General features: G+C 40.9%; 1 protein-coding gene across 1 annotated transcript in view; it reads left to right on the top strand.

The window, feature by feature from the left end:
• Positions 1–12,601: 12,601 nt before the first annotated feature.
• The window catches only part of LOC140523184 (ADAMTS-like protein 2), a 35,372-nt gene continuing 28,093 nt past the window's right edge, over positions 12,602–19,880 (top strand). Inside the window, exons 1-3 of the mRNA XM_072638183.1 lie at positions 12,602–12,881; positions 17,060–17,202; positions 19,613–19,688. Coding sequence (XP_072494284.1) covers positions 12,768–12,881; positions 17,060–17,202; positions 19,613–19,688 — 333 coding nt within the window. The 5' untranslated portion in view covers positions 12,602–12,767. The remainder of the gene's footprint in view (positions 12,882–17,059; positions 17,203–19,612; positions 19,689–19,880) is intronic.

Here is a 19,880-nt window from a genome sequence, read left to right on the forward strand (position 1 = left end):
TACTAGTTAGATTTGACACTAGAAGTCAGAGGTTTTCTGAGAAGAGAGAAGCTCCTCCCATCTCCTTTCTATTGTCATTGATTTGTGTCTGCTAGCTGCTCTGCCCCTCTTCTCACCCACAGGATTATCTGTCTAGGGCTAGAAGGGACCTTAGAGATTATTTAGTACAGCCCCCTTATTTTACAGATGAGGAGTCTGGGGAAGTGACCTAGGATTTACCCTAGGTCACATAGGCAATAGGTTGTAGAACTGGGATTTGAATTCACATTCTGGGACTCCCAAGTTCAACATTTTCTCCTCTGTACTAGCTACCCACCTCTAGTCTCCTTCAGATGATAATGTGCCATATCTGATAGGGTTTATAAGCAACCTTATTGAATCTAGACCTAATAGAATCTGGTTTTTGTCAAAATTTCACACTTTTATTTGTATCTACTTAGAACAAGAAAAAAATACTTGGAGAAGAGTAGGGAAAGGATATACTAGAGATGTCTATTCTTATCTCTCTGAGAGCCACATCCAGAAAGCCATGATACACTGGTACTACTGTAGACCCTTCAAGTTTCTTTGGATTCAAGGAAACAACCTATTAAGTTTATGAGCTTGAAATTCAAACTAAGTTTAATTTTTTTGGATTACCAGAGGAAAGAACAGAGTACAAGTCAACCTCTATTTGATTGGATTTTCATGAAATGTTAGGTATAAAAAGTAAGCAAAAAAGAACATGGTGTTGAATTCCCTCTCATTGAAGGTTTTTGAGAAATGGCAGAATGCTAATTCCTACATATGTTTTCTGTGAATAAGCATGGTCAAGGTAAAAGGTAAAATATTTCCATTTCAAATAACATGCCTGCATATTTTAAGAAAATCCATAACATTCAACAAACGCTTTCATGTATTAAACAATTTTTGTTAATGTTAACAGGATGTAAGCTAAATGAACAATATCTGCTTTTTATATATTTCAAACATAACACAAAATAAAAATTTACAGTAATGACAAAATTTCAAATATATGGATGTTAACGTAAAATACAAGTATATAAAGAAAACTTTTAAGTTATTTTGACAGACATAAAGAATTGAACAAATGGAAAAATGTATCATGAATGTAACTGGCCAAACTCAATATTTATGAAATGATAAAATGTACATGGGAAAATAAAGGCAACTATATCAAGGGGGAACAACAACAAAATCATTGATAAAGGGGGATTTTTGCCTTGACAAATTTCAGAAGATACTGTAAAACTATGATTACCAAGACTATCTGGTACCAGGTAACAAATAGAAAAAATCAAATAGAAAATCCATAACAAAACCCAAATATATGCAAAGTATTAGTGCTTAATAAACTCAAAATTGTACAGCTTTGGGGGACAGGAAACATTCAATTAAAAAGTTGAAGAAATTGGATAGTTGTATGGGAAATGAGTTGAGACTCCTAGCTTAATTCATTTACTGCAATAAATTCAAGAGCCTAAGTAAGGATATGATGTGCTTCGTTCGGTGTTCAGCTATTAAAGTTAATGGTTTTAACACAGATGGACAGACGGAGAAACTGGAGAGACTCTTTAAGGCGTAATGAAAGAATAGCTCCTCCAGTGGCCAAAACTCTGGCATAGTTCTACCTCCTGTCCATGTCAGAGAGACCAAAGGATGAATTTAGATTCTCTGATCATGGATGTCTTTTAGCCAGAAGCTTAAGCACAGATCAGTCAATATTTACTAAGCACCTACTGTATACCAAACACTGTGCTAAGCTCTGGAGATTCAGAGAGGCAAAAGACAGTCCTCACCCCCAAGGAGTTCACATACTCCAAGGAGACAACATGTAAATGGTTACATACAAACAAGCTATGTTGAGTATAAATAGGAAATAATTATCAAAGGGAAGACAATAGAATTAAGAGGGGTTGGTAAAGGCTTCCTGTAAAAGATTTGAGTTGGGACCTACAGGACAGCATGAAAATCAATAGGCAGAGGTGAGGGAGATCATTTCAGGCATGGACAACAACCTGATAAAATGCCCAGAGCTGAGAGATGGAGTGTCTTGTTCACGGCACAAGGAGGCCAGTGTCACTGGATTGAAAGTGTGTGGCAGAGAGGAAGATGTACGAAGGCTGGAAAGGTGGGAGGAGGCTACATTATGAAGGGCTTTGAATTACAGAGCATTCTGTATTTGGTCTTAGAAACTATAGAGAGCCATTCGAGTGTATTAAGTAGCAGGGAGTGACACGTCAGACCTGCCCTTTAGGAAAATCACTGGTGGATGAATTTAAGATGCTTTAGAGTGGGGAGATAGAGACTTGAGGCATGCAGACCCACCAACAGGCTATTGCAATGGTCCAGCCGTGATGTAATGAGGGCAAAGAATGTGATACATGTGGGTTAATGTGAGGGCTCACAACCAGTTCCACAGTGGATGAGATCAGATCTGCTGAGTCAAGCCTTTTCACTGCTGAGAGTGCTGTGTTCATCCAGACTAGGAAGAAACTTTTAGTTTGGGATTTGTAGAAGCTTCTTCTGTTCTGCTCCTTTGACTGGGCTCTGAAGAGTTTCCACTTTCCAGGCAGCATATGGTAGTTGCAAATGGGTATTATTGCCTATGTAGCACACAGCTCTTAAGTTTTCCCATAGACCCAGATACCTAGTTCAGGTTTATACACTCATCCTTTTCCATATTGACCCCTTATTGAACAGTTCTACTCTACTCTGTCCTCTTGAATCATTTGCCCCCATATTTTGTTGAAGACTTTGCCATGCCAAACCTCAGCCTTGGATTACTCCCACCATCCTGTGCCTTCACTCCTACTCTGATGCTTTTAACAAAGCTGGAGGAAAGCCATAAATGACTTGATTCCGTTCCATCCTGTCTTGTCCAGCAGTGCCCCCTTTCTCATCCCTACTGTCGGAGAAAGCTGGCCAAACCAATGCCATTTTACATTATCACTAAGCCCCACCTTAAAGTCAGGTTCCCTCCTTCAGTCAATCCCAGGAAGCAAAACCTGCTTTAAAATGAGCAGCAAAGATCTTCAATCTAATCAATTTGATTTTTAATCTTTCCCTTCTTGCTGTCTGCTTCCCTGCTGCCTTCAAACATGCTCTTATCTTCTCCCAACTTCAAAACAAAAACCTTTACTTGGTCCATTCATCACAGTGTCTCTTCCCCCTTTTGTGAATAAACCTTTTGAGACCATCTACAACAGGTTCCTCCATTTCTTTTTTTCTCTCTTCTTGACTCTTTGCAGTCTGGCTTCTGACCTCATTATTCAACTGAAAACTACTCTCTCCAAAGGTACCCATGATCTCTTAATGGCCAAATCTAATAGCCTTTTCTTAATCCTCAACCTACTTTTAACAGCTTTCAACATTTATCAATCCCTCTCTTCTCTTTGATTCTCTTTTTTGTTGTTGTTACATCACTTTCCCACAGTTCTCATCCTACCTGTCTGACCACTTCTCAGTCTCCTTTGCTGGACCTTCATACAAGTTGTACCCACTAATTGTAAGTGTCCCCCAAGGCCCTATTTTGGGACCTTTTCTCCCTCTATACTGTTTTGCCTGATGATATCATCAGCTTCTATGGATTCAACTATCATCTCTCTGCAGATGATTCTCAGCATCTATTTGTCCAGCTCTAATCTCTCCCAATTTACATTCCCATTTCTTTTTCTAAGAATTTATTTTTAGATTTCGACATTCATTTCCACAAAATTTTGAGTTCCAATTTTTCTCCCCATCTCTCCCCTCCCCCCACCCCATAATACCTTGCATTCTGATTACTTCTTCTGTCAATGTGCCCCTTCTATCACATTCCACCCTTCCCTTATCCCCATCTTCTCTCTTTTCTTGTAGGGCAAGATAAATTTTTATACCCCATTACCTGTATTTCTTATTTCCCAGTTATATGCAATAATAAGTCTCAGCATTTGCTTCTAATACTTTGAATTTCAGCTTCTCTCCCTCCCTCCCTCCCTACCCATCCCCACTGAGAAGGCAAGCAATTCAATACAGGCTACATATGTGTCATTTTGCAAAAGACTTCCATAATAGTCACGTTGTGTAAGACTAAATATTGCCCTCCATCCTACCCTATCCCCCCTTTTTTCTATTCTTTCATTTGACCTTGTCCCTTCCCAAAAGTGTTTACTTCTAGTTACTCCCTTCTCCCATTTGCCCTCCCTTCTATCATCCCCCTCACCCCACTTGTCCCCTTTCCCCTATTTTTCCTGTAGTGTAAGATAGATTTTCATATCAAATTTAGTGAGCATGTTGCTCCCTCCTTAAGCCATATGTGAAGAGAGTAAGCTTCATCTTTCCCCCTCACCTCCTCCCTTTTCTCCTCCATTGAACAAGATTCTTCTTCTCTTTTATGAGAGATAGCCTGCCTCATTTCATTTCTCCCTTTCTCCTCCCAGTATTTTCCTCTCTCACCCCTTAATTAATTTGACTGCTTATTGGACATCTTAAACTCAACATATCCAAAACTGAACACGTTATCTTTTCCCCCAAACCCTGTCCTCTTTCTAACTTCTCTATTACTATCAAGGCTACCACTAATTTCCCAATCACACAGTCCTGCAACCAAAGTAACATCTTCAAGTATCACTCTCTCTCTTTTTCAATACCCCTATATCCGATGTGTGGCCAAGTCTTGTCATTTCTACTTTTATAACATCTTTTCCTTTTCTCTTCTGTCAATGCTACCACCACAGTAGGTCAGGTCCTCTTCACCTCATGCTTATACTACTAATAAACTAATTGGCTACAAGACTCCCTGACTCAAGTCTCTCCTCTCTCCAGCCCATCCTCCACTCAGCTGTTACACTGATGATACAAAAAACAATTCGACCATGTTACTCCCTTAACTCAATAAAATCCAGTGATCAAATATGTAGCCCTTTGGTATTCAAAGTTCTTCGTAACTGAGCCCTTCCACACATACCTTTCCAGTCTGTTTACACTTTATACTCTGCAATCCAGTGACATTGTCTTTACTGTTCCTGAAATAAGACTCCATCTCCTGTCTGAGCATTTTCACTGGCTGTTCCCCATGTCTGGAGTTCTCTTCCTCTTCATCTCTACCTCCTGCCTTCCTTCAAGTCTCACCTAAAATCTTAGTGCCTTTCTGCTAAGATTATCTCTAATTTAATTTATCTTTTCATGTTGTCTTTTCCATTAGACTGAGAGCTCCTTGAAGCAGACTTTTTTTTTTTGCCTTTATATCCCCAGAACTTCAAACAGTACCTGGCACATAGTAGGTGCTTTAAAAATGCTTACTTGATTGCCCAGTTTTAGGTAAGCTGACACTTTCTCTAGGAGTGAGTTGGGCTGAATTCAGATGGTCCCACTCTAAGAAATATGACTAAGAAGTTATGAACATGGCAGAATATCCTCATTTCTTCCTACCATTTTCCTTCTTGCTGCTTAGGTACTAGTAAGGAATATACTCTTCCAGACACTGAGAAGGAGAGGATGTAAATCACAAAGCTACAAGTTTTAGTCACACATGCCTTCAAGAGGACACTGTTAGTGCCTGGGTTTGGCTTGCATTATGGATGATTTCCTGGACCACACATGTTGAACCTATTAAGCCTTACAGGTCAGTTCTCTAAATGGCTAATGATTTTTCCAGCTGGGGCTTTGGGCTGTAAGTGACCTGAGGAGATTTCATCCGAATCACACAGGCATATGTACACCAAAGGCAATGATGAACAGGCCTCTGACAGATTTGAGTTGGCAAGCCTTGAAGACCCAGTGGGGGTGCACCAGCTGCTCTTCAGAAAGGCGCTACATGCAGAGAGAAGTCATACAGAGTGTGCTGTGGATGAGAAAAAATGCATGGCTATCACAAGTTCTATTGTGTTAAGAGCATCAAATGCCAATGGCCCAATAAAGTAAATAGTGCTATATCTCTTTGATCCACAGATGGGCACCATAAAATAATAATTCACATTTATAAAACTTTGAGGTTTGTGAAGCATTTTGCAAACATTGCTTCATTTGTTCCTCACAACCCTCTTGAGTTAGATAATGCAGGACATGGTTATCAATATTTTATAGAAGAAGAAACAGAAGATAAATGACTCAGCCAGGGTCACATAGCCAGTAGGTCTCTGAGGCAGGATTCAAACCCAGGTCTTCCTGATGATACCTTTGTGGCTCAATCTTTTATGCCACGCTACCTCACAATGAAGTAGCTTGATGTACAGGCGGCTGTTTAGTGGTGATGATTTGATTCAATTAGACAAATGTTTACTATGTACAAAGCATCTAAAAGAGGCATAAGTTACAAGAAGCCTAAATTTCTGATGTGCTGTTCCATTTTGACCTATGTCTTTCACACCCAGGTTTTCCATCTGCCTGGACCTCATCATCTTCTTCAGGAAATTTGAAAGCTTGGGGGGAAGTACATGAAATTAAAGCTAGAAAAAACCAAAATTTTTGAACTAAGAGGATGCTTTCTGACTTTTCGAACAAGCAATAAACAGCCCTACTCCACAAGTTTCGCTATATTTAATTTTCTTCTGTGTGTTTATACTCATTGTCCAATGGAGTCTGAGAACACACATACAATTAATGTTTATGATGTTTAACTACCAGCTTTCCAGCAGATTGTAAAAGTAGTTATAACTTGCATCACTGAATTCTGTTTAAATAATTCTGTTAATACATACTGCAGTTTTCCTCCTTTAGGTACAGCATTTCTTTCTGTGTAGGAATATGCTACTTATCCCATATCTGATTCATGTTTGTACATGAAATATCTCATTACTATTCTCGTTAGGGACTCTATACTAGAGTCATACCTTAAGACGTAAATTTGATACCACAATGGGGGATTTAATGATCTGAAAAATGTGAGAATGGGGGGGAGTTAATCCCCATAATTAGAGGTCAGATTTCCCCAGAACTGAACCCCAAACCAATCACAATGCTTGGGTAGGACTCGGGGTCCTGGGGGAACAGTCAAGTGGTTCCTTTATGTTAGGCAGATGTTCATAGGGTCATCTGTTCCTATGAAGAAGCTGATGCGTATTTGTTCAAAACTTTGAGTTATCCATGTTGATAGTTTTAAAATTTGTTGTTGTTCAGTCATGTCTGACTCTTCATGGCCCTATTTGGGAGTTTCTTCACAAGACACTGGAGTAGCTTGTCATTTCCTTCTCCAGCTCATTTTATAGATGAGAAACAGGCAAACAGCTAAGTTGATTGCATACTTGAAAAGAGTATCCATTTGTGTCATACAAAAGGTTTTCCTCTATCATTTGGACTTCCAAACTGGAGCCCAGGAAAACAGATTTTGTTTTTGGAGATGAGGGATAGGGTTGAGTAGATTTCTCCTCTCCTGAGCCACCACGAGCAGACATGGTGACATAGCAAAAGCTCATGACAGTAGTCAACATGTTTTGTCCTGGCCTGAGAAGAGAGCTCAAGAACACCACTCCTGAACCCTAAATTCCTGTGTAAAGGAAGAAGACTTGTAATTCCTTGGGTAGCATGATCTCAGAATATAACTTTCTAGCAAAAGAAGGGAAATTTCTTGGGCAGCATCAGTTTGAGGAGTTTCCTTGTGGATGGCTCTGAGTCCAAGAGTCCAAGAGTTTGGTCACTGAACCTTCTAGTTCCTGATGCAGTACAAACCTAGGAGAAAGATGAGTATAGACTAAATGGCTCTCTGAGAACCTTTCTAAGATGCTCTTGATTTCTTTGGTTTCTCTCTACTTTCTCCTTTTCACTTTTTCCCTTCTTCTTCATGCCCTCAACTTGCCCTACCCCAGGAGGCAGGTAGGTGGCTTAGTGGACCTGGAGTCAGGAAGACTTGAGTTCAGCAGCCCCAAGCAAGCCACTTCACCTCTAATTGTCTTGGTGAATAGTGTGCTGGCTGGGGACAAGAGGACCTGACTTCAAATCCTGCTTCTGACATTAGCTTTGTTAGAACCTAGACAGGACACCTAGGTTCATAGATTAAAACCTAGAAGGTCAGTCAGTCAGTAAACATTTATTAAGCATCTACTATGTGCCCAGTATGATGGGCTTAGAGCTTGGTCAGACATAGAAGACACCAGGGTCATCCACTGCATCCCAAGCCATTGTTAGTAGCCTTGACTTTGGTTTTGCCACTGGACTTCAGTGACTCAGGAAGTGAGGCTGATAACTTTGTGCAGCTCTGCCTCACTTAAATCCAATTCACACACAAGTCAAAATAGCATGCTATGATGTCATTGGTCCTATTGGAAAATGTAGGGTGAACAAGAAGTCTTAATCTACTGGAGAAAGAAATAGCAACCCACTTCAGTATCTTTGCCAAGAAAACTCCATGGACAGAATGGTCCATGGGATCACGACTGAGCAACAACTTCCTTCCTCTGTCTTCTCAGTTCTTTCTTCCCCACTTTGTGTCTCTTTGATAGCTCCCTTGGGCTAGTACATCCTTTTTTCTTCTTTGGTCATCTTTGGTTGCATTCCAGTCCATCCCCAACTTCAGCAAACTGCTTTGATCAGGAATTTCCAGCCCTGCCCTCACTCAGTGATTCCTCTTCTCTCTTTCCTTGAGGCCAGAATGGGAGAGAAATGCTGATCAGTTTCCTTCACCAATTATGCCACATCTGGCATGCAGATCCATCCTCAGCTGAATCCCCCAACTGGAGGGCAAAACACCTGATTCCATTTTTCACCCTTTAAATCCTCAGTCTGCATCTGGAGTCAAGTCACAAAGGGACAGTTGAAGGCATAGAGTTGTGCATAGAACATAATTATAAGAGTCAATTCAATAGCCATAGTGACATAGCCACTATGACAAATATTACAACAACAGAAGTCAATAAGTGGAAAAAAGTGCTAAGTTCTAGTCAATATCTCTCACCATAAGCAATATTTTATTTTAGAAAATTAGTATATGACTGAAAAAGACAAGATGTCCTTTGTAACTTATTATATTGGGATTTGCTGTGTACAAGGTGCTATGTAAGTATAAGTATACAGGCATAAAAAAGAAGTAAAAATGCTGAAAGTATGGAGTAAATCACTTCAGTGGAGTTGGGGAAGAGATGAGTTTTGGGTTAGTTTTTTTTTAGAGGTGATTGACTGGGGGGAGGGGAGGACAACTAAGTAAGATGAGACGTGGGAATTCCAAGAATGAGGAAGTTGTATGAGATAGTATATGAGAGGGACTATGTTGAGGGGTAACCAGTATTTTATTAGATAAAACATCAAACAAAAATTTGCTTACTAACTATCCATATGTAAATTTATTAATATAAATACATAAATAATGATAATGGTTTCTCCAACTCACCATCAGAGTCCTTTGTTCACCAATTCCCATTCACTTTTCCTCCTATAATTATAATTAGCTTTCACTTCATTCTTCCAGTTCTTCTTTGTTTGCCATGAAAATCCTCGAACTGATAGTTTTTTTGGGGGGGAGGAGAGGGTGATATTGTTAAATTATATCCTAATAATGGAATTATTAGGTCAAAGAGTATGACTATTCTTGTAACTTTTACTTCATACACTTAATCACATTGGTTAAAAAAAACAATGAAAAATACTGGTAAGGTTGTGGAGGAATGAATATATTCATTCATTTCTGGCAGAACTGCAAACTTGTAGAATCTTTATTTTTGTTTTTTTAGAATCTTTTTAAAAGTTGAAGATTTAGTGGAAGGTCATTTGATATAGCATTTTGATTAATAGGAAGATAATTATACACAAACATAACTGCAACATTTTTATGGTTCAAACTTTTCTAAATAGATATCTACATGCATGCCCTAGAGTAGCAATATGATATGGTATAAAATGCACTAGACTGGATGTTAGTCTGTTTGGGGTCTAATCCTGGCACCGCTTTATTTTAGGCAAGCTCCTTAAACCTCAGTTTCCTTATCTGTAAAATCAGGGAATTGGGTCATCTATTTTGAAGACTTCTTTGAACTTGAAAATATCTATGCATTACTGTATTACACTAATATAGTATAATAAATTACAAAGGTCATCTTGTCTTTTTCAGTCACACACTAGTCATAGACTAAATTCCTTGAGGATGACATGAGGGTAGCCGGTGCAAAGGCCCAGAAAGCGAGGTAGAGTGAAGACTTCAGCAAGCAGGCTAGCTGAGTTAGAACAAAGAGAGTATGAAGGGGAGAATTGTGGGGGGAATGTGTCAGGAAAAATAGACTGGAGTCAGATGAGGGGAATGATAGACCTACAAATGTGAATTTTATCCTATAGGCAAACAGGTAAACATAGGGAGCCGCTGCTGGGTCTTGAACAGAACAATGACATTCCAGCTTGCAAAGACAGATTAACTTTAAGAAGATGATTCTGGGGATTAGAGAGGAGAAAATGTGGAAGCAGAGAGTCCATTTAAAAGGTTATTAAATGTGGATGGAGAGGAGATCAATGTGAGAGATGATAGAGAGACAGAAGTGGTAAGACCTGACAAATTATTGCATCTGGGGGGTTAGTGAGAGGGAAATGTCAGGAATGACTCTGAGTCACCCAGGAAGGCAGGGACTGGAGGGAAAAGAATTTGTGTTGAGGGAAGGGAGCAGTGAAAAATGAGAATGATATTCAGATTCCTAAAGGGAAAAGACAAGGAGCAAATGGAGACAGTGGACCAGTCCCCAAATTCTGCCCCACCCAAATGTGATGGAATCTCCTCCAAAAATACCCAGTGATCTCAGGACCCCTCTCAAGCTCCATGCATGGGACACTCTCCCTTCCTTAGAGTAACCCATCTGGGCTTGCCCTCCTAGAGAAGCACCCCAACAGCCTGGGTCTTTGTTTATTCTCCCTACATCAAAACACATCTTTCAGAAGGTTTTATAAGTAGGAGGTATATAACTTGGAGGGAGACTCTGTGACCAAAAGATTTCTCCCTGCTTATGGTGGTACTGGAAACTTCACCATCAAATAAAGATTTATTCCATTGGTTTTGGGAGATTTCAAGAATCTTTTATTAAAATGGGAATATTATTGGAAGAGGTAATATCTAAAAGGTTTGAGCCAACTCTTTGGTGGTGACAATGGGGCCAGAGCAGGAGTTGACCCCTCATTGAAAGAAGAGGCGGGGCAGCACTGAAAGTAAATGTTTATAAATTGACTCTAAGATCTTGAAGACAAACCAGCTACTTTTCAATATTATTGTTTTTGTTATTAGTATTAGAAATACTAATAGTTTCCCAAGTTTTCTCTGAAGAATGAGGTGTAGGAAGGGAGATTCAACATCTTTTCTTTTCCTTTGCATAATAATAACCCACAGGACTCTGCAAAGATAAGAAAACACTTTTTCTCCCAACTTTATGAGGTCAGTGGTGCAAGCATTATTACCTCCATTTTAAGGAAGAGAAAACTGAGATTTAGAGAAGCTGAGGAATTTTTCGGGGGATGGGAGTGGGGGCCAACAAGTAGTAAATGTTAGAATCAGAATTAAAATTCAGGTCTCCTAATTATAAGTCCAATACTTTTTTCACTTCATTACGCTATATCTCTACTAGTTCATCTACCATAATTCCAGCTCTTTGTCCTCATGCTTATGCTTTCATTTTTATGAAATTTCACTTTGGAGACCCCTCCAAAGTCAAAACTGAGTAGGCACAGGTAGTAAGCAGCAAAGACAGGATTTGAATTCAGGTCCTTTGACTCCAAATTCAGTGCTCTGTTTACCACATCACATTATTATCTTTATTATTATCAGTAGAAAAAAAGGTACCTTGTTGAGACGAACAATTTTTTTTCATGGCTTCTCATTGGCTATTTTGTGTGTTTCCTCTACTGAATAGCATCTGATCAATGATACCTGTATCTTTTCTCTCTGGTTCCAACTCTTCCCTTGGCTCTAGCCCACTCCTCTCATTGTTTAGGGACTCTTACATCACTTGCTGCTAATCTTCACTGTAAAAAACACTAGCATGCTTTAAAAAAGTGGGGAGAGGGGGAAGAGGTTGTAAATCATTCATCAGTCACAGAGCTAGTATATGAAAAAGACCAGGCTTGAACCTGAATCTTTCTGATTTTATGGGGCCAACCCTTTATCCACTAAGTCCCTCAGCCTGTCACCTCTCATATCATCAGCAATGGATCAATGGATCACTTGGGTCTGTCTTCCCACAGCCCTTCCAACAGTTGAAATCTTATATTTTTGTCACCTTTGTGCATCTGATAATTATGGAGTGTGAAACCTCAAAATTTTTAAATTTCCCTTAGTGTTTTGACGCATTTTTTCATATGGTTGTTGATAGCTTGCTTTTTTTCTGTGAGATGTTTGTCCAAATTTTTTGACCATTTATACAATGGGAAATGGCTCTTGTTCTTCTATATTTGTATCAGTTTTCTTGGGTATCTTGGGTATCAGACTTTTATTGGAAAAACTTACTACAAAGATTTTTGTCGCCTCAGTAACTGTTTCCCTTCTCATTCTAACTGCATTGATTTTATTTGTAGAGAAGCCCTACGGTTGTACATCATCAAGGCTCTGGGCATGACACAGCCCCTCCTCCGACCCCCACGCCGTTCTATCCTCTTTTCGCCATCCCCCCCCAGATGTCCCATCACCCCAGCTCAGTCCTTCCCCCTTCTTTTGGGCTGCAGGCCTGGGTGTCTCAGGGCTTCCTGTCAGTCACCGCTTGTCGCGGCCGCCCTGGCTCCCAGGAGTGGAGCAGGTTGTAAAGTCATTAATTACTCAGCCATGCAGGTTCGCATTGAAGCCGCTGCCAGGCTGCCGCCTCGCCTTCTTGCTCCTGCAGCAGTAGCACAGGATGGCCGCCCGCCTGCCTTCTGCCAGCCTCCGCCGCCTTCTGCCCCTTCTCTCTCTCCTGGTGCTGTCCAGGACTGGGCTTTCCCGGGCCCCTGCGGCAGCCCTCCGAGCTAAGGTAAGAGCTGTACGATCGGAGCCACGCCGAGAGCTAGGGAGAGGGCGCGGGGGAGGTGTGGGGCGCTCACTCGACCTCCCTCGAGCCCGGGGCTTCTGGAAGTCCTTTCCCTCTAACCTGGTTCGAATGGCACCTGAGGCTGTGGAGAGGACGGAGCGTTTTTCTGTTTGTTTGTTCGTTCCCCTAGAGCTCTAGATTGACCCGCAGCCTTGACCACAAAGGTAGCTTTGTCCCTTCTCTCTCCTCCCCGTCTTTCCTATTTTTGAGTCTTGACCTTGTTCCTCCACCCATCTCTTCGTTTTCCCTTTTCTAAAACCAAGTTAATGTGGTTTCAGTCACCTCGTGTGAGTAAAAAAAAAAAACCCAGTTCTTATTGGTTTGTATGCCTTTTTTCTTTATAAATGATCATGATTATTCCTTCTCATCTTTTAAAATTGAATTTTATTTTAAAATTAACATTTTCTCTCTCCTACCTTCCCTCGCTTCATAAAAAGAAGAAACCAGAAACTAAACTCTTGTAACAAATATAGATAGCTAAACAAAACAAAGTCACGAATGGGCCCATCCAAAAACGTGGCTCTCTCTGTGCCTTGAGTTCATCACGTCTGTTAGGAACTGGGGGGCAGGTTTCATCAGGAGTCCTCCGGAATCAGGGTTGGCCATTGTGTTGATCAGAGTTTTAAAGTCTTCCAAAGTTTCTCATTTATTACAATATTATTGTTATTGTACAAATTGCTCTGGCTCTACTCACTTCATGCTTCATCACTTCATTCAAGTCTTTCCAAATTTTTTTGAAATTCTTCCCCTTCATCATTTCTTATAGCATGGCAGTATTCCATTGCATTCATATACCCTAGCTTTGTCTGGTTATTCCCCAAGTGAATATTGGAATTAATTATTCTTTAAATGTTTGGTAGAATTTGCTTGTAAATCCACCTGGTCTCAGGTATTTTGGGGGGCAGGGATTCATTTATGACTTTTTGGATTTCTTTTTCTAAAATTTGGCTATGTAAGTTCTGTAATTTTTTCTATTAATCTGAACATTTTATATTTTTTATAAATATTAATTCACTCTGCTTTGAGTCTTACATCTTCTTAAATGTCTTGAAACTATTCCTTTTGTCCTTTCTTACAGAACAAATAATATTCCATTACATTAATATTACATAATTTGTTTATTGGCTATACTCTTGTTGAGTTTTTCTATCCAAGGACCATCGTCTTTTTCATGCCCCATCTGAAAAACATAGTCACTGTCTTTCTCCCTCTCTGACTCTCTTACTTGGCAAGGAGCTAGATGCAGGACAAGGAGGATTTGACTATTTGGGAGGAGAAAGTGCAGGATTTGAACTTACTCCTTGAATATTTCGGATCACTTGAAGTGAGGTTTAGTCATTTGTAGTGTTTGACTGCTCCCTTTCTCCCTTTCTCCATCTCTTCCCCATAAAAGATGTCTGTATAAGATCAATATTTAGGAGCCCCTCTGGGGTCAGAGGCCTGGGGCAAATTGGGTCTTCTAATGCAGACACAGCTCACCTCTTGTCTAAGTCAGGCCAGGTGTTGGGGAAGAGAAAGTATGCAATTGTGAGCATAATTACTGTTTGTGGCGAATCCCCTGCTATTAGTGCTGGATTCCTCAAAATTAGCCTTCTTCCAGTAAGCTGCTTCAAATGAACCTGAGCTGGGAAACTGGGAGGGCACAACAGACAGGAACTTTCCCCCCAAGCAAATAAACCTCCTTTCTCAGACCCTCACCCAACTCAGAAAGAATTATCCTGGGAAAGGAGGGGGAAGGGTCATTCATCATCTTCCAGTTCTAAGTCTCTAGTTGTTTTTCCCCTTCCCCCACCCCTTACAAATGCATCTGCTGCTAAAGGAGAGCTAATCTTCACCCAGCCTGCTTTTAACCAATTCCTAGGGAACAAAAATCAGGTTGTTTGGGAAAAGATGGTCTAAGACCCACTGTTTTGGACATATTGCCTTTTCATGATAGCAATTTTTCAGTGTGGCAATTTGTCATGTCCATCTGGGCTTTAAATGAACCCATCAGTTAGAATATGGTCAATTCTTGATTATCTGCAAGTTTCTGTCCACTCTCCATCTGTTCAGAGAGCTATCTTCTCTTTGCCCTCATGGCTTTGGGCCAATTTTACTTTCACCAGCTGCATTACAGGTAGGACACAATCCACTTTCTGTGGTTTCAAATTCTCCACACCATTCAGTAGTGCACATTTTCGGGAATTGACTGTATGAATTGTGTACCCAAGGAATGCAATATAGAAGCTGGAGAATTTATGCACAGAAGAGCTAAATAACTATCGAAGTGATACAGCCTGGTTACAGCAAGGCTTCTCAGCCCCATCTACCTCAATCCCCCAGTCCCAATCATTAAAGTCCTTCAGGAGGAAGGAAGTTCCTTTTGGCCATTCTCTTTTCTTTGTGGGTCAGTTACTCCTGTGCTCCCATGGTTAATCAGTTAGAAAGGACAAATATTTGATTCAATTAAACTCAATTCAAATAAATTCGATAAACATTTTTTTCAAATTTTGTTTTCAGTTAAAAATTTATTTTCTTTTTCTTACACCTTCCTCCTGTTGGGGAAAAAAAAGGAAAAAAAAAGCTTTGTAGCAGATATGCATGGTCATCTACAAACATTTAAGTGCCTGCTCTGTGCCACCACCCTGGACATTAGGGCTACAAAGAAAAAAAATGAGTGAAATAGCACCAGCCTGCAAAAAGTTGTTGTGAGGATCTACTCCTTCCTAAGCCTCTCCACCCCTAGGTGAAGTATGAAGCAAACTTCTGTTACCCAAGGCCCATTTCACTTGAGGAGTGCATGTGTGTGTGTGTGTGTGTGTGTGTGTGTGTGTGTGTGTGTGTGTGTGTGTGTATGTGTACACACTTCCAGCTGTGGCCTTTTGTAAGAGTGATAGAGTCTAGTCCTCAGTAAAAAAAAAAAAATCTGTAGTGGGGACCTTTTCACAAGCAGATGGCCTTCCCTCTCTATAAGCCAATTATCCGTATTAGATTTAGATACCACTCAACTGCTATCTTAAATTTAGAAGCAGAGTCTTCATTTCAGCCCCTGATTTCCTGGTTTACCAAACTTAGCATGAACCTGTGGGTTTGTGGGGAAATGTGTGTGTGTGTTCGTCCTTTGTTACCGAAGTAGACCATGTCATCAGAGAAATAATGACATGACTGGCACTTTACTTTGTTTTGAGTGAGGGAGGGCTGTGTAGGTCACCAACCTCACTTCTCCTCCATAGCCATCTGAATCCAGTGACCAGATATTCATTAGGATGACCAGAGATGACCCAGGATGAGACAGTTGGGGTTAAGGGACTTGCCCAAGGTCACACAGCTAGTGAGTGTCAAGTGTTTGAGGTGAAATTTGAACTCAGGTCCTCCTGACTCCTGCACTGGTACTCTATCCACTGCACCACCTAGCTGCCCCTTTGTGGGGAAATATCAGTGAGACCAATCGCTATCCTGCTCTCTTTTTATGCTAAAGGTTTCAGCCTTTGGAGGTGAATAGACTCTGGGAAGTTGAATAGAATGATGCCCTGGTTCCCTCTGGAAAGCTACAGCCTGTATTTTCTTTTTATTTATTTCGATTTTATTTTCAAGAACACTGGTTGTTTGACCTAGACTATGGTTGAATGAGAATTAGGGTACTTGATTCTCAGGGCTGACATAGAGATGTCAGTTCCTGCTCCCTTGGTAGACACTCAATAAAGTTTTATAGCCCAGCAGTCCTGGATCAGTTAATGATTTTTCTTCCTCTAGTCTCCCCTTCCTCTAATTTGTCCTTCAGAAAGATGGCAAAATAATCTTTCTAATGCATGAGTCTGAACAGGTTACTGCTTGGTTTCAATGGTTCCCCACTGATGAAGTGAAAACTCCTGACCCTTTAGATCCTTTATATTCTGGCCCCTATCTCTACCTTTCCAGCCTTATCTCACTCAATTTCCCTTTATTCAATCTACATTCCACTCTAACAAGATCAGGGGTGGGAACCTTGGACCTTGGAGGTCACATGTGGCCCTGTAGGTCCTCAAATGGGTACCTTTGACTAAATCTAAACTTCACAGAACAAATCCCCTTAATAAAAGGATTTGTTCGGTGAAACTTAAAAAAAAAATTGGAGTTCTCAAGCTGTCTTCTGTTTTGGCCAGGATAGCAGTGAGGCATCCGAAAGGACCATTGCCTGGAATGAAGATGTCCTGAAATGGTGGGGGGAATGGAGCTCCTGGTCAACTTGCTCACGTACCTGTGGAAGAGGGGTAATGTCTCGGGAGAGACACTGTCTTCAGCAGAAGTAAGTCTTTGTAGTTGAGTGGAGGGAGGGGGAAGTTTAGGACCAAGGGAACTCCAGGAAAGGAAAAGGGGAATGGGCCACCTTCTGAAAAGAGGACCCTGGTTTACAGGGGGACCACCTCAGAAGAAGGCTAATGAGAACGGGCTTCTTTACTAGCTTTTCTTTTAGGAAGTTGCTTCAAATGAACCGAACTTGGCCTTGACCGAAGCTCTAACCTGAATGGTTGTTTTGTTTTATGACGTCAAAGCTATAGGTTCTGTCATTCCTATTTTTGAGTCCCTATTTTGAGCTCTTCCCACCCACCTCCCAGCCTGAAGTCTCATTTTATATAGTTAACATTTTCATAGTATTTGACTGTAAAAAGCCTCCTTTGATCTCCTGACAACCTTTTTGTGTGGCTCTCGACCAGAGGAGGACATGATCTCGTCCATCTTCTCTGCTTTCATACTCTAACTCAAGGCTTGGCTCACCTCCCATGTCCTTGGTTAAGCCTTTTTTGACCACCCCAGCCTAACAGCTCCCCTCCTCTGAACTCCTGTTGTTGTTCAGATGCCTAACTTAAAACTTTGGTGTTAAATATCCCCCTAGGGAAGCCTCTTTCTCTCTCTATTAAGGAGTTAATAGCCAATAAAATGTTTAAATACTCCATGGGAGCTGGATAACTACAAGAACCCTCTGGTGAATCTTTCTGTAAGAATCTCTTATGCATTCTACCTCCATAACATCTTTCAGAGTGGCAATATTACTCTCCTCACACACAGCACTTCATTTCCTGTCTCTATGACTTTGTATTGGCTGTGCCCAAAGACTGGAACCTGTGCATTCCCTCTTTACCTTTGTCTCTTAGGAATACCAGTCTCCTCCAAGACTTAGTCCAGTGTCCCCTTCTGGAGCTGGCCTTGATGTACCCAGCTCCTACATCACTTGGTATCTATTTTGTATGTGTACCTAAATATGTATGCGTTGTTTGTCTTGGTTAAATGTAAGCTTCTGGTAAGGACAGGAACTAACTGACTTCTGCCTTAGTGTCCCCCGTACCTTATGCATAGTAGGCTCTTAATGAAGAGGTCTCTTAACTTCTGTATGCCTCAGTTTTCTCAACTGTAAAACAAGGATAGTAATATCGCTAACCTTCCAAGGTTGTGATGAAGACCAAAGGAGATAATAATTGTAAAGCCCTTGCGGACCAATCTCAGATCCATCCCCTTTTCTCTGCTCTACAGCCAGCATCCTCATTCAAACCCTCATCACCTCTCTGGACTATTACAATAGCCCCCTGACTGATTTTTCTGCTTCCAACCTCTTCCCTCTCCGATCTGTCCTCCATGTAGCCATGGAATTGATGTTATTAAAGCACAGACCTAACTCTGTCATTCCTTTCCTCAAGAAGTTTCAGTGGCTCCCTATTACCTCTTGACTAAAATATAAACTCATCAGCTTGGCAATTAAAACTCTTGACAGTTTGGTTCCAGCCTACCTTTCTAGTCTTATTTCTTATTATTCTCCTTCACATATTCTACTTTCCATCCAGACTGTCCTATTTATTGTTCATTGAACTTGGCATTCCATCTCCTGTCTTCGTGACTTCACACAGACTGCCCACCATGCCAGAAAATAATTTCCTCCTCACTTCTGTTTTTAGAATCCCTAGTTTTTTTTAGTTTATGAGCCCCCTTTCCCCCTCCCCCCACCATGGAATCCCCTGATTGTTTTTGCACTCTCCCTCATGAAATTACTTTATATTGATTTATGTGTGTGCATGTTGTAGCACCTCAGTAGAACATAAGTTCCTTGAAGGCAGGGACTGTTTCTATTTTTGTCTTTGTATCCCCACCTCCTATCACAGTGCCTTTCTAATTGTTGTTTCAGTCACATCCCACTTCTCATGATCTGTTTGGGAGTGGTTTACCATTTTCTTCTCCAACTTATTTTACAGATAAGGAAGCTGAGACAATCAGGATTAAGTGACTTGCCCAAGGACACACAGCTTAGTAAATGAATGAGACTGGATTTGAACTCAGGTCCTCCTGACTCTTTGCCTGACACTATATCCACTGTGCCACATAGGTGCCTTCCTTTCCATAGTAGATGCTTAATAAATGCCTATTGAACTGAAAATTTATAAGCACAGTGGACTTCTACTACATAGCATACATACACACACAGCATACAGACATTCACATGCACACACACACACACACACACACACACACACACACACACACACACACACACACACCCCTTGACCTTTAGTTGGAGTGATGACTAGCCATAGGGGACAGAGAAAGACACTGGTTGGTTCTATCTTGCAGAGGGGCCCTTACTTATTCTTTTGGCACCATCTATCTATATGAAACAGTGACATCCTCCCCTTCCTTCCTCTTCTGCCTGTTTCTTTTTTGTCTTTCAGGCTTCTTACATCTCAGGGGACAAGCAGCATCATGTGCATAGGCCAGTCCAAGGACTACCACCTTTGTCACCAACAGGTAAGAGCTGATATCAGTATTTAGCATTTCTGCAACCCACCCTGGGTCCTCACCGAGACTGGCATCTGAGCAAGAGCAAGGCTTCCAGGTAGTTAAAACTACCTGGTAGTGAGGTGGTACAGAGGATGGAGCATTGGGCCTGGAATCAGGAAGACCTGAATTCAAATATAGCCTCAGACACTTATTAACTGT

Source organism: Notamacropus eugenii, chromosome 2 (assembly GCF_028372415.1).
Source record: "Notamacropus eugenii isolate mMacEug1 chromosome 2, mMacEug1.pri_v2, whole genome shotgun sequence".
NCBI classification, from domain to species: Eukaryota; Metazoa; Chordata; class Mammalia; order Diprotodontia; family Macropodidae; genus Notamacropus; species Notamacropus eugenii.